Source organism: Rattus norvegicus, chromosome 16 (genome assembly GCF_021556685.1).
Source record: "Rattus norvegicus strain SHRSP/BbbUtx chromosome 16, alternate assembly SHRSP_T2T, whole genome shotgun sequence".
Taxonomy (NCBI): domain Eukaryota; kingdom Metazoa; phylum Chordata; class Mammalia; order Rodentia; family Muridae; genus Rattus; species Rattus norvegicus.
This window is the reverse complement of record NC_141549.1, coordinates 52,047,769-52,060,644: the sequence shown is the minus strand read 5'-3', so window position 1 is coordinate 52,060,644 and position 12,876 is coordinate 52,047,769. Positions and strand designations below refer to the sequence as shown.

Below are 12,876 nucleotides of genomic sequence, written 5' to 3'. Positions count from 1 at the left end.
TCTGTGACAGTTGACAGAATGCTTTGGAAAGAAGTGATAGTGGCTATTACGAACATCTTTTCTCCAGTCTGGAGAAAGATTTGGTATCAAATCAACTCGGTAACTGGCAGGGTCAAGTACAGTTTATATATACATTGGTCATAATACAAGAAGCTTTGATTGGTCAACCACACTATGGTGTATGGCCCCGTGTGTGTGTGTGCGTGTGCATATGTGTGCATGTGTGCATGTGTGTGCAGCAGAGAATATACAAGGTGGGACTAAACCACCAACCAAAGAGTACACATGGAGGCACCCATGGCTCCAGCAGAGGATGGCCTTGCTGGGCACCAATGGGAGGAGAAGCTCTTGGTCCTGTGGGGCTCAATGTCCCAGGGTAGGGGAATGATAGGGTGGTGAGGTGGGAGTGGGTGGGTAGGGGAGCCCCCTCATAGAAGCAGGATGGAGGGGGTGGGATAGGGGGTTTGTAGAGGGGAAACCAGGAAGGGGGGATAACATTTGAAATGTAAATAAAGAAAATAACCAATAAAAAAAAATTTAAAATGACAAAGTTAGGAGAGGGAGGAGGGTGGATCCAGGAGGAGAAATTGGGGAGGAGTCTGGGGATATATATGATCAGAAAGTATTTTACACATGCATAAAATCCTCAGTTAATAAAAACTGTATTGGGGTTAGAGAGATGGCTCAGCAGTTAAGAGCACCGCCTGCTCTTCCAGAGGTCCTGAGTTCAATTCCCAGCAACCACATGGTGGCTCACAACCATCTGTAATAAGGTCTGGCATGCAGGCATACATTCGGGCAGAACACTGTGTACGTAGTAAACAACTCTTTTTTTTTTTTTAAACTGCATTAGAAGGGGGAAGGGCAAGAGAAGAGGTTTTTGTACAATTAAATGATTTCATTAGGACTTCTGGGTTCTCAGGTTGTGTTTTAGAAGGATGCCCCACCCCACCCCCACGTTCCATTTGCCTTCTTTAAAAAAATGCTTATGTCGTTCCTCCCAGGAAAGACCGTGTGGCTTCTACAACACTGCCCCCGTCACTGCCCCATCTGTTTGTACTTTAGTTTGCATCCATTTTAATTTGTACTTCAACTCTTTACTGCTCTAACTCTGCGTTCCTCTGGCTGGGGTATCAGTGATCTGGGCTGCATATGGGGTGTGACTGGTGGCTGGAGGGAGGCTGACTAACAAAAGACGGCTTTGGACCTCATCTTTGCTCTCCTGCAGCCGGCTCCTGGATTCTGATTTGCTTCTTCGGCTTGTGAGGATGGTTCTATGACACCCGGCCTCCCTCCCCCAGATAAAAACCAAGCAAGTCATCAATATCAAGACTGTGTGGCTCTTTGTATCAAATATGCCACCATCTGGGAGCATCAGGAAGCACCGTGAGACCCAATGGGGGACGGATGTTTTAACTTTTCTTTTTTATCCAGAGAAATACTGTACGAAATACCTTTCTTGTGTCCTCAAGCTGAAGTAATGAGTTTCTACTGGGAATTATTTGTGTGTGTGTGTGTGTGTGGGTGTGGGTGTGTGTGTGTTATAGCAGGACCAAACTCCTAGTTTCAGCTTTCCAAGTTGTTGGGTCTACCCGTGTGTGGCCCTTGGCCTGGTTCTTAGTGTTACCAGACAGTAGTCATTGTAATTCAAAATGTAAAATGTCAAAAGACATTAACAGAGCTCTTGTTCACTCTGTCCCTCCCGAATATCCCTTCTTTGGATACTGTAAATATATTGCAGTGACCAAAGGTCATGTCCACTCTGAGACCTAGTCGTGTGTCCCTAAATAAGGCATCTTTGAAATCTTTTTCTTGTATTGTAATTATAAAACACATCATATCAATGGAGATTTTATAAATATTTAAATTATAAAAGTTATCAGCTTAAGGGACTGTGGAAATGGCTCAGTCAGTGTGGTGCTTGCTATGTAAGGACGGACGTCTTGGTTTGGATTCCCAGCATTATATTAAAAAAGGGGGGGGGGTTGGGGATTTAGCTCAGTGGTAGAGTGCTTGCCTAGCAAGCGCAAGGCCCTGGGTTCGGTCCCCAGCTCCAAAAAAAAAAAAAAAAAAGAAAAGAAAAAAAAAAAGGCTGGGCACTGTGGTATGTGCTTGCAAGTCCAGCATTGGAGAGACAGAGACAGGAAGTCACTGGGGCTTGCTGGCCAGCCAGTCTAATATACAATTAGCTGCTGGTCATTGTGACAGGACCTGTGTCAACAAAACAAGGTGATACCTCCTCCGGCAGGACACCTAGAGTCGCCTTCTGGTTTCCACAAGGATGTCCGTGCATGTGTGCCCGCTCATATACACAGACAAAAGAATGGGGTTGAAGTGAATACCTGATCTCAAAGTGAAAACCTTTCATCTCTGTTGTATTGGCCTGGAAGTGAATCCCAGTAGCGAGTACAGTTCAGGGGCCGCTGCAGTTGTGATGAACCTTATTTCCCTTAAGCAAGCATGGAAAAGATCACCATTTTCATAGCTATGTCTAGCATGACTGCAATTAATCACAGCGACCTTTGACAGTGAGAGGGGAACAGGTACAAACGTGCTTGAGAATTAAACTCATAATGACTTTAAACAATTTACCTAAAAAGAGGTGCCAGCTTAGGGCTATGCATACTCTCCTGAAGTGTTACTGAGGAGGAGGGGGAGGAAGAGGAGGATGATGGTAAGGAGGAGGAAGAGGAGGGAGAGAAGGAGAAGGAGGGGGGAGAGGATGAGGAAGAAGAGGAGGAAGAAGAGGAAGAGGGGGGAAGAAGAGGAGGAGGAAGAAGAGGAAGGGGAGGAGGAAGAGAAGAGGTAGAAGAGGAGGGGGAGGGAGAGGAGGAGGAAGGGAAGGATGAGGAGGAAGAGGAGGAAGAGGAGGAGGAGGAAGAAGAAGAGGAGGAGGAGGAAAGGGCAGGGTTGTTACCCAGCACACTCTGTGATAACATGAAGCCCCTCCGTGGCCCTGTTGGAGCATCAAACACCACAGATGGCTCTGTGTCTCTGCTCACTCGTCATGAGAGCTAACTAAATGTGTGATCCCATTCCAGGACAGAACACTGCATTAAAATATCACAGAAAGTGTGAGAGGCCGAGTGAGATTTAAATATGCTGCCATATTTATGTGTCCCTTCAAAACACATTTTGGACTTTCAAGTTCTGAGCGCTTTCTTTTTGAAACGATTCACTAAAATTATTCCTTCAACACGAGGTCTGGGCAGGAGTAAGAAATGGATTTTGCGGTCCGAGTGATGGCTACCCCCAAAGTCCAGCACAGACAAAACTTAGGATTATTTATCAAGTTTATTTTCCACTCTTCCTATGTATCCCAGGGTAGACGTGAACTCATCTCTAGCTTTAGCTTCATAAATGCTGGGATTACTGGGCGGTGCCACTTAAGGCCAACTATTTTTTCTTTCATCTTTGTGTGTGATGAGTGTGCCCCTGCGGGTGTGAACATGGGTTCAAGCACATGGTTGAGGTCAGACGATAGCCTCGGGGGTTGGTTTCTATCTCCCACCTTGTTTGAGAGAGGGTCTTTGTACTCAAGGCTGGCCAGCCTGTGTGCACTTGAGGGTTCTCCTCTCTTGGCTTCACATCTTGCTGTAGACGTGCTGACCTTATAGGTATGTGCTAATCTATCCTGCTTGACTAGAGTTCTGACAATCTGGATTCAGGTCCTCACCATTGCCTACAAGCTTTCCCTCCTGAGCCCTCTTCCCAGCCCTAGGTCCCCTCCTGTTTCCCAACTATTAATTGCACTGTGTGTGCATTTGTGAGTGTTTGTGCGCATGTCTGTGCAAGCATGTGTGCGCGTGGGTGGAGACAAAGGGGAGTCCTGAGTATTGTTTCTCTCTCTCTCTCTCTCTCTCTCTCTCTCTCTCTCCCTCTGTCTATCTCTCTCTACCAGGATTTGACTGACTGTCATTTGCCTGAGCTTGACAATTAGGCTAGGTTGAAGGATGTGCCTGTCTCTGCCACCCCAGCACGGGGACTACATGCGTGCCCCCCGACCTGGCTTTAAAGCGGCTCATAGGATCCTTGTGCTTGCAAGGCAAGTATATTTTACTGACTGAGCCAACTCACCTGCCCTCATCTGTTTTTATTTTGAAGTCTAGCTACTATCCAGCAAGCCACGGAGCGATCTTTATTCCACCACGCCTTCCTGCCTCGCTGCCAGCTTCCAGGTTCTATTCCTTACAGTATTTATCTGTCCTGTCCCCAGCGCACTGTCTCACGGAAAGCGCATTGACTAGCTTCTAATAGAATTCTCCCTTTCCTCCTACCTGCCTTCCCTTTAACTTTTTAATCTATTTTATGCACGCACACACACGCACTTTGTGTAATAAATAGCTCCCCACCTATCAGTCACCCATCTATTATATCTATTAAATGCGGTGTTAGCTTTGTTTATAGCAAGTGAGCATCAGCCAGGCCAGATACCACTCACGCTGCCTCTTCCCTCGGACGATCTGGATGCAAGGAAACACAGAGGATCCATATTGCCAGGCTGGCTCGCTCCATCCTTTCATTCACAGAATAAATATTTGAGCGTCCACCATGTGTCAGGCACGTAGCTAAATTTAAGTCAAAAACTTGAGAATGAAAAGAACCTTCTGCTAGGAGAGGCTGAGGACAGGAGGGGACATTCTGTGTGTCAGAAGCAGAGGGACACAAATAGTCCTCAGACTCACTCGGTTCGCATGGCTACAGACTTCCTGCACTTGATTCTCCCCCTCTCGGTGGGGCCCCAGGTTCAGTCCCGGAGCAGCCTTTCCCATCAGGCCTCTCTCCTTGGGATTTCACTCTTGGAATCCACAGAGGGGGGATGAAATTAGCAGCCTGAGCTGGCTCACCCAATCTTCTCCCCTGCCCTTATCATCTTGGCATTGTCTCTGGGAGAGCAATCACTCGCATCGGCTGGAGAGCCCCTCTCAGTGGGACTGAAGAGAGCATTTGCTGAAACAACTGGCTGAGGCATAGGGATTCTGCTGCTCACCTCACACGCCAGTGCTTACGCCTGCCTGTGTGACTCCCTTCTCTGTCTACACAGGTGGTGTCTCCATTTAGAGTGGGGGGCAGGACCACAGACTTCAGATTGGTCTCTCTCTCCCAAATTCCCTCTCACGCATTCATGCACGCACCCATGCACACATGCACACACACCGTAGGCGAGCATGGAATTCACTATGTAGCCCATGAACAAAGTCTTTCTCTCCTCCCACAGACATTTCCCTTCACAGAAAACAGAACGGCTCTCTTAGCCATGTGCTGGGTGGGTAGAAATACCCACCATTTTGCACAGGGCTGGAGGGTCTCTGAGTTAGGGTTAGGGTTAGGTATGTGTCATCATGGTTTTTACTTCCAATGTACATTCACACTGCGTACTGGCTGGTTTTGTGTGTCCACTTGACACAAGCTGGAGTCATCACAGAGAAAGGAGCCTCCCTTGAGGAAATGCCTCCATAAGACCCAGCTGTAAGGCATTGTCTCAATTAGTGATCAAGGGGGGAGGGCCCAGACCCAGCACACTGTGGGTGGTGCCATCCCTGGGCTGATGGTCTTGGGTTCTCTAAGAGAGCAAGCTGAACAAGACAGGGGAAGCAAGCCAGTAAGTAAGATCCCTCCATGGCCTCTGCCTTCCTGACCTGCCTGAGTCCAGTCCTGACTTCCTTTGATGATGAACAGCAATGTGGAAATGTAAGCTGGATAAACCCTTTCCTCCCCAACTTGCTTCTTGATCCTGATGTTTGTGCAGGAATAGAAACCCTGACTAAGACACACTGACTTACCGACACCCGTAATGACTAAGTAAAAAGAGAAGATCTTGTCTGTAATATAGCAATGCAAAACCTATCTAGATTATAATGCTATTATTATCTAGATAATGGTATATAGTCTATCTTCTAATATAAAAGCAATGTGTGTCAGCAAAGAGGGCAGAACACAAATGATCTATATTTATACTATTATAGAAACAAACTGGCACTGTTGGTAGGTTCCCAGGAGTGGGTCATATGTTACATCTCTTTTTGCCTTTCTGAGGGAAGCCCATAGTGATTTCCACAGTGGCCGCACTAGAGTATGGTCTGGCCATCAGTTCGTACTGATTCCCCTTTTGTCTACACAACGGATATTTGTTGTTTTCTTAGCCAGTGACATTCTCACTAGGTCAGATGGAATTTCAATATTGTATTTCTGGGACAGGTTGGGTAGGGATTTGAATGAGAATGGCCTCGATAGGCTCAGATATTTGAATGGTTGGTCCACAGTTAGTGGAACTGTTTGGGAAGGATTAGGAGGTGTGGCCTTGCTGGAAGAGGTGTGTCACTGGAGGGGAGCTTTAGGTTTTAGAAATCCACTACATTTCCAATTAGTCCCCTCTTTCTTCTTCATGCTTGTAGATCAGAAGGTCAAGCTCTCAGTGACTTGGCTGCTCTAGTACCATTCCTGCTGTCCACCAAACTCCCTGGTGTAACAGGCATAGACTCTAACCCTCTGGAACCATGAGCCCCAAATTAAATGCTTTCTTTTATATAAGTTGCCTTGGCCATGGTGTTTTAATTACAGCAACAGAAAAGTATGACAGCTAGGGTTGAACTTCTTTTCTCAGGTGTTTCTAGGCTATGCATACTTTGTGTTTGCCGAGCTGTCTGCTCATTTCATGAGCCCACGTACCACACAGCACTATTCACAGCAGGTAAGTTATGGTTGATGTATGTGCAATCGTACAGGAATGGTTGAAAACAGTGAGGAACACAATGAGATCTTATCTTTTAGCTGTAAAGAAGAAGGAAGTTAAGTTGTCTACAGGACAAAGGATACAATTGGAGATAATCATAGTAAGCCAGTCTATTCAGTTTCAAGAAGAAAGATGTCTTATGTTTTCTTTTGCCTATGGTCCCTACATTTATACAGATTCATGTGTGTACTGGTCCCATCAACGTAGAAGTGAAGTGTCTACAGAGACAAAGACGGTTAACGGGAAGGGAAGAAGTGGGAAATGGGAAGGGGCAGGGTCAGAAGCAGAGAGGCTTAAAGCACAATATATAGTCGTATGAAAACTGCCTTATAATGCCACATTTGACACAGTGAGCAGCAATGTGAAAACAGTGGAGCCCGAGGCTAGATTCTAGTTCAGTGTTTCTTTTTGATTCTGGATAAGTGTTGTTGTCTTTGGTTGTTCAGGACTGGGAAAGCCTACATTGAAGGAGAGTTTTCATGTCTTTTGATGAAGGGCACTGTGTGAGGCTTGGTGTGCTTATGACGTGTGTGTGTGTGTGTGTGTGTGTGTGTGTGTGTGTGTGTGTGTGTGCCTGTGACTTGGGTTTGACTGTGATACCTGTATATGTGGATATGCCTGTGATTCGTGTGTTTATGTGAGACGGTGACTCCTATGCTTGTGTGCGTGAGCCTGTGACTCCTGTGTGTATCTGTGTTTGTTTGTGTAAGATTGTGATACCTGTATATTTGTGTGTGTACCACGGGCCTGTGACTCTTGTGTATGTATTGTTGTGTGCCTGTTACTCCTGGGAATTCTGTATCTCTGTGTGTGCCTGCAACTCCTGTGTATATCTGTGTGTATACCAATGACTGAAGTGTGTGCATGTTTCTGTCACGCATGTGAGCATATGAACTCAAGAACCACTGAGTAAGGAAGGCAAAGCCTGGGAGCTCATCTTCAGTGGCTGAGGAAGGAGGGCCCAGGCGCAGCAGAGAGGGAGGCAACAGACCATGGTCCCGGGGGAATCAGCAGAAGAGACGTGGAGTGTTTCTCTGCCCACGGCTTCACCGTGGCTGCATCTTTATCTTCCCTTCTAGTGGCCACTGTGTCTCCCTTCAGTCCTCAGACTCTCCTAACCCCCGACAGCCTCATTTTGGGCCAGACTGCCAAACTCGATCTGGGGCTGACTGGACCTGGGCTTAGGGACCAGGTGGTTAAGTCCTGGCTCCAGAGACCATGTTATCAACCCAAACACCAGCCTTGTGACAGACTGAAATCAGAACTCATCCTACATGTTGGGTTTAGTCTGTGTTTGATCCATTGGTTCTTTTTAAAAATTTGTTTCTGTTCTTTGGAAACAGCCAGAAGCTAAAGATGCTGTTTCTAACCCAGAAGAATTGCCAAGGTAAATAATGCTGGCCTCTTAGGATAATAATTTAGCCATTTAGAGTGGAGTGAGGGTGGGGGGGGGAGGGGAATTACCAGCAAGCTTCATGTTTTGTTCTTGTTTTCTGTCTGTCTGTCTATCTATCTATCTATCTATCTATCTATCTATCTATCTATCTATCTATCTATCTATCTTAATGGCCAGGAAGTAATGCTGGGGAGAATTCTCTACCCAATAAACTGAAGCTCTGTTTGCTGACATAAAGAATGAATCAGGTTCAGTTTACTGTGGCTGAAGGTGATTTCTTGCAACCTGTGCTTCTGTGTTTAATCTACATCGTCTTTATCAAATAGCGACCATAAATCACAGCTTGCCTTCCAGATGCATTTGGCCCGTAATGGAAGAGTGATAAAAAAGTACGAGTCAATGCAGGGACCATTTTGCAAGGCCCAATTATACCAGCATAATGAGAACCACTGCATCTCTCATAAAAAAGCCAATGAAGGGTGGGCTTCTGTCAACTGCGAAGAGACAGCAGAGAGGTTCTGAGGTCGGACATCTTGGCTATACATCCACACCATGCACTTCAAACTGCAAAGAGAGACACCTCTCAATGGCTGGCCCATCTCCTTCACCATTCGTATTTGTGACTTTGAAAACTGTCGGTATTTAAGTTGAGCCTAATTTATCCCATCTTTGCAGGAGGAAGCCATTGCTGCTCACAGACCAGGGGAAGGAAGATCATGCTCCTAAGATTCTTAGGGTGACGTCAGCAAAACGAGGTTCAGTTGATATCTAGAGATTGTACATCTGTGCTACATGCAATTTCCAACCCCCAGAAAAGATTTCCTTTTAGGCATCTGAAGGTTTCATGGCTGGTATGATTTGTGACATATAGTCACGGTAGAGAGTTGAGGGTGGTGGGTGGTGTGCAGACAGGGTGTCTACAAAGAGCAGCGCTGTACATCCCCCCATAGTGCTGGACACACCTGACAGTGATGGAATACTCACCCCACAGTGCTGGATACCTCCCACAGTGCTAGACACCCCCCAGTGCTGGACAAGCCCTCAGTGATGGACACCCCAAACAGTGATGGACACTCCCTACAGTGATGGACACTCCCCATAGTGATGGCCACCCCCCAATGCTGGATAAGCCCCCAGTGATGGAGACCCCCAACAGTGATGGACACTCCCCACAGTGATGGACACTCCCCACAGTGATGGACACCCCCCAGTGCTGGATGTCCTTCTCTTCCTCCCAAGTATCTCTTACCCTGAGCTTTCGGCCGAATACATTGACTTTGCCTTGGGCCTGCTCTTTCCGGAACCTCCATTCCACCAGGTTCTGTCCGTTCTCACCAGGAAGCGTCATATTTCTTTTGGCTACTGTGGGATTCGCGGTGCCTGCCAGAACGTGGGGCTCTGTCTGGTAGTGAGAGTCTAGACCACTGGCATAGAAGATTCTAAGGGAGCCATCATACCCAATCTGGTAACTGTTTCTTAACTGGTCTAAAAAAGAAAAAAGGAAAGCATTAAGGTGATTTATTCTGTCTGCATTAAATATCTGATGGTTGTATATTCACAACTGACAAAGATTTCTAAAACATGGAGGCCTGCGGTTTTTGAGATTTCTTTTTTCATTTTCATATAATACATAATTTAATTTCAATTTTTATTCTTTACATACGTTCTGATCACAGCTCCCCCTACCTCTACTCCTCCTAGTCTCCCACCTCCTTCTCCCCCTAGATCTGTTCTTCCTCAGTTTCCCTTTAAAAAAAAGCAGGTCTTCTAAGGATATCAACTGAGCATGGCCTTGTAAATTACAGTAAGACTAGGCACAAACCCTTGTATCAAGGCTGGATGAGGTGGCCCAGTAGGAAGAAAAGGACCCCAAGGGCAAACAAAAGAGGGTACTAAATGATGTATGGTCTAGATGGCAGGTGATCCCTAAAAATGATTTAGGAGCTTGGCCTTTGTTTGTGAGGTTCTGGAGTCCCTGACTAAAGGAAGTACATACCTGAGGGCAGGTACCTGGTACCAACCTACATACCTTTCTTTTCTCCATCCTTCCTTTTCTGTAATTCCCCTCTCCCCCTCGACCCTCTTATCTCCTTGGAATGTGCAGTGGACCAAGCCACCTTTCAGTACTGGGTCCTGCCCACATTCAGGATCTCAGAGGCGTACCCTCCCCTCCGTTGTCTTTTGTCAAAGAAACTTTGGAAGGCCAGTATCCATAGCTTGCATACACCAAATACAAGTGATGGTCTCCCCCAAACTAACTTAAGAGATCGATCCACCCAATGTTTTGTAAAAACCTTTCTTATCTTAGACGAGTGCCTCTGTCTCAGTGTAGGGCTTTGGAATGATATAGGATCATTTGTAGGAGAAATACAATCAAGAAATATTATTTTAATATGCTTACAGAGGTTGCTTGATGGGTGAGTTTTTAAAAAGAAAAAAACAAACAACAATCAAACACAAGTTAGTCCAAACCAAACCCAAGCAAAATAGGAGAGGCTTAATGGAGGTTTACTGGTTATTCCGAGTTGTGAAAGAGTTCAGATATTATATAAATAGCTTCTTGGGATATGGGGGGTAAAATCGTCATTATATGTGGCTTCAAGCCTCAAGTCACTAAAGTGAGGTGGCAAAGGGGAGGGTGTGCTCTCAGAAACTGTTGGATGACACCATCTAGTGGGATGACACACATCAAGGGCTGAAATTAAGTTGTTGTATTAAATTAGAATTGAAAAGGACATTTTCAAGGTTAGCACTATTTGCCTGTGTGCACTCACATGTGCATGTGAGTGTGTGTGCATGTGAGTGTGAGTATGTGTGTATGTGTGTGTATGTGTGAGTATGTGTGCATGTGAGTATGAGTATGTGTGTATGTGTATGTATGTGAGTGAGTATGTGTGTATGTGTGTGTATGTGTGAGTGTGTGTGCACGTGTTTGTGTACACATGTGAGTATGTGAGTGTGTGAATGCATGTGTTCATGCCTGTGTTCATGGGTGTGCATGTGTGAGTGTGTGTATGAGTATGTGAGTGTGTATAATACTGCCTGCAGAGTCTTGGTTATTTCACCAATTCCCCTGAGCACTCCTGCTATCCCCTCCCTCCCCTCATCTGTGTTATCTTAGGACACAGGGTCCACAGTCTACTTGAGCGCTACTAATACTCTCTATTCATTTCAAAGAAAGCTTTGCCTTTACCTTGGACCATGGTGTAGAACGAATCGATGGAGGACAAATTAGAAGTGATGCTGACGTCTTCCTCTCGGCTGGATGACTCAATGTCTACCGTGATGGCCTTGTCCATGTCCCCGTGCAGGTTTGTAACCACCCCAGTTGGGAAGGTAACATTGGTTAGGCGACCTTCACTGTCGTAGCTGAATGAGAGAGGTGTCACGTGGTGTTAACAAGGAAATGGTGGGCACTTTTTACCTGTACAGTTAAGGCGCACCGGGATTAGCCACACTACTTTGGAGCAGTATTTGTCTTTGTGCATGAGCTATGCAGAGTGAGGACTTCAAACAGGCTTTGAAGTAATCAAAAGCCTGTTTAACATAGAAAAAAAACCTTGCCGGTGAGAGCAAGAGTAAACAGAACAGTTCTCCATCTCAGCATTTTACTCTTTGAAGTGTGACCAAAACCCACCTGCACATCTAATTTGCCGTTTCAAAGGGAACATGTTTGCTGATATTAAATTCTGTAGTATTCTTCCATACTTTCCGCTAAGTAGATGCAGTTGAGTGCCCTCTGCTTTTATCTGTCAGCTGAGCCCCTCCATGACTGTGCCACATGCACACACGTGTGCACCCTTCAAACACGTTTCAAGTATTATTTTAGCATCTTGAGACATTTTCGACAAATTAACTAGGCGGGGAAGAACCTTTTAAAGACTCTTTTTGGACATTGTTGGGGGCTGGCACCAGAATCACGTGAAAGCTAGGCAAATGCATCCCTTATCCCTAAGGACTTTTAAGATTTCTCAGTGATTGACATAGTTTATGGCAAATTCAGTGGTAGCAATGGTTATAACCTTCCTTAAAAATACATGCTTTTTTTTAAAAGGTTTATTTTTAATTATGTGTACATGTTGGGGGGTATTCTAACATGCATGAGCGTGTCCATAGGATATGGAAGACGGTGTAGGCTCCTCCTGGAGAGAAAGTGTTCCTAACCACTGAGCCACCTCTCCAGCCCACAACCTCTCCTGTCTGTACGATTATTTTAAGAGTGTGAGCTCTCTCAAATGACTTGCTATATTTAGTGTAATGAGATAAAGTATTTCCTGACATTTAACAGTTTTCTGCTATCTTATTACATGCTTAGATTTTTTTTAGCATATAAACACAGGAAACTTATTTAAATATTAGGGTCCATTTTAAATATCATGCCACCATAATAAAAAAATGTACTATAGGAACAGCATTTGACTAAGAACTGAATTTTTCTGAGTTTCCCATTTGTGACGTCACCAGAGAAAAATTTAAAAAGACGATCCCATTATCTGAGTAGAGGAGAGCAAACTCCAAATTCTCAATGAGAATTCCAGAAGCTTCCTTGTTCACAAGCCCAGAAGCAGTGGGGGGCGTGGGGGATGTATGTTTTTGGAGGATGGGCAGGCAAACAGCCATAACAGTGGATACAGAGCAATGGGAATGCAGGCAGGAGAAGCACGCGAAAGTTGTTTGCAGTTTGAAGATTCCAGCCAACAGAGGCGGTGAAGGCCAGGCCTGCTCGGCGCCAGCTGCTGTGCTGACC

General features: G+C 45.6%; 2 protein-coding genes across 13 annotated transcripts in view; both read right to left on the bottom strand.

Annotated features, from left to right (window-relative positions):
• Positions 1–12,876, bottom strand: part of Erich1 (glutamate-rich 1) — a gene marked incomplete at its 5' end in the record, with an annotated part of 52,793,804 nt that overhangs the window by 31,603,719 nt on the left and 21,177,209 nt on the right.
• Positions 1–12,876, bottom strand: part of Tenm3 (teneurin transmembrane protein 3) — a 612,494-nt gene that overhangs the window by 17,004 nt on the left and 582,614 nt on the right. For all 13 annotated transcript variants that reach the window (XM_087588318.1, XM_087588319.1, XM_087588321.1 and 10 more), the window contains 2 exon segments: positions 11,323–11,498; positions 9,379–9,614 (listed from right to left, as the gene is read on the bottom strand). In XM_087588318.1, coding sequence (XP_087444444.1) covers positions 9,379–9,614; positions 11,323–11,498 — 412 coding nt within the window.